At 36.9% G+C, this 1,567-nt stretch overlaps 1 protein-coding gene across 2 annotated transcripts in view; it reads right to left on the reverse strand.

The window, feature by feature from the left end:
- Positions 1 to 232: 232 nt before the first annotated feature.
- slc46a1 (solute carrier family 46 member 1) overlaps positions 233 to 1,567 on the reverse strand; it is a 6,718-nt gene continuing 5,383 nt past the window's right edge. The window contains exons 5-6 of one of the 2 annotated variants that reach the window (XM_014005315.1): positions 847 to 1,003; positions 233 to 745 (exon numbers count right to left, since the gene is read on the reverse strand). In XM_014005315.1, coding sequence (XP_013860769.1) covers positions 691 to 745; positions 847 to 1,003 — 212 coding nt within the window. In that variant the 3' untranslated portion in view covers positions 233 to 690. Of the gene's footprint in view, positions 746 to 846; positions 1,004 to 1,567 lie in introns of those variants that run through there. The other variant, XM_014005316.1, reaches the window with a different exon arrangement.

Raw genomic sequence — 1,567 nt, forward strand, 5'->3', positions numbered from 1 at the left:
ATGCAAACTGTACCCAGAAAGGTCCCCGGACCGGGATTTGAACCGGTGACCTTCTTGCTGAGAGGCATCAGCTCTACCAASTGAGCATGAATATCCAATGTATATATAAATTACTTTTACAAATAAAATCTTTTTTTTTGTTCAGAAGTTTTTCTGATCTTGACTCATTGCTGACCTGCAGGAACCACAATGAGAAAAACGTTTTAAAAATGCACATTTATGTATGAATTAACACATTGTCAGAAGAAAACAAAAGTTTCCTCTCATTTATTGGAAACATAATCAAATATTACAAGTAAAAAACAGTTTTATGCAACATTTAAACAAACATTGCCTTTCAATTTTAAAGTATTAAAAATCATTTAAGTTACAATGACAGAATATAAAAAAAGACTCCATAGTTATCAGCGTATTGTGTGTACTGCTATTACAGTTGAGTTTAACATATTTAAAGCTTAAATTAACACCAGGCTCAGATTTTAGATTCTCATTCTGCTCATTTATGATTCAAATGTCTCTTAAATAAAAAGGTGAAATATGTCACAAAGGTTTGTTTTCAGTCTTCGTACTTGTGCCACAGGGCGGAAGAATCCCTTTCTTGATCCGTGGGTATAAAAATCGGTTCTGGGCTCCTCGATGTCCGAGCTGCTCGCCTGTCTGACTGACACCAGGAACAAATCTCTAAATCAGTCAGGACGCTGCAGACTCTCTGCGGGCTCTCCTCTGGTCCAAACACTGCAGAACCCTAAAACAAAAACAACAAATAAACATGGCTGATTTTATTTCACAGTGATGTTTTTTCTCCCCTCCGACTGTTAAAAGTCAACAAAAAAAAAAAAGAGTCACCCAATGATTCCAGCAGGGATGAAGAGGACGATGGCAGCAAACAGGAAAGTGAAGCCCTTCATGAAGTGCCTAGTTGCTGGGTAGAGTGAGTTGAAGAGGCTGCTGCCCACAAGGTAACACGAGCTCTCCACGCAGGCCACAGAAGCAAACAGGGCGCCTAACGGGCCGAAAACACACAAATAATAAAACTCATAAAGTACAGAAATAGGCAGCTATGGTGTATTGGTTAAAACGTTTGCAACAATTACATTTTGTCAAAATAAATACCTCACCTATAGGCAGTGGCGGCTGGTGGATTTTTTTCCAGGTGGGGCTACAACTTCAAAATAGACGTGTCCCAAAAAGCAATCAAACATGTACTAAGTTGTATCACGCCAGTGTATTTATTAAACAAATGACAATAATAAAACAGCATTACAATGTCATGTAGTGTTTTATTTTTAGTACATAAATTTTGCTCTTCTGTTACTGAGAAGCAAATTTCTTCATGACTCTGGTTAAATTCAGGGATGTTTTAACCAGATTCTTATAGAGCATGGTCATTGCAGTGCGGTGTGATGTGTACTAGTGCTGTACCAAACGATTATTTTCTAATCGATTAATCTAACGATTATTTTTTCGATTAATCGATTATTCTAACAACAAATCTATAAGTTATTCTGATGTGAGTGCACTGGATACTGTATTTAAAACGTTTTCATCAAATTAACAAGAACAGTTC

Source organism: Austrofundulus limnaeus, unplaced genomic scaffold (genome assembly GCF_001266775.1).
Source record: "Austrofundulus limnaeus strain Quisiro unplaced genomic scaffold, Austrofundulus_limnaeus-1.0 Scaffold29, whole genome shotgun sequence".
In the NCBI taxonomy this organism is placed as follows: Eukaryota; Metazoa; Chordata; class Actinopteri; order Cyprinodontiformes; family Rivulidae; genus Austrofundulus; species Austrofundulus limnaeus.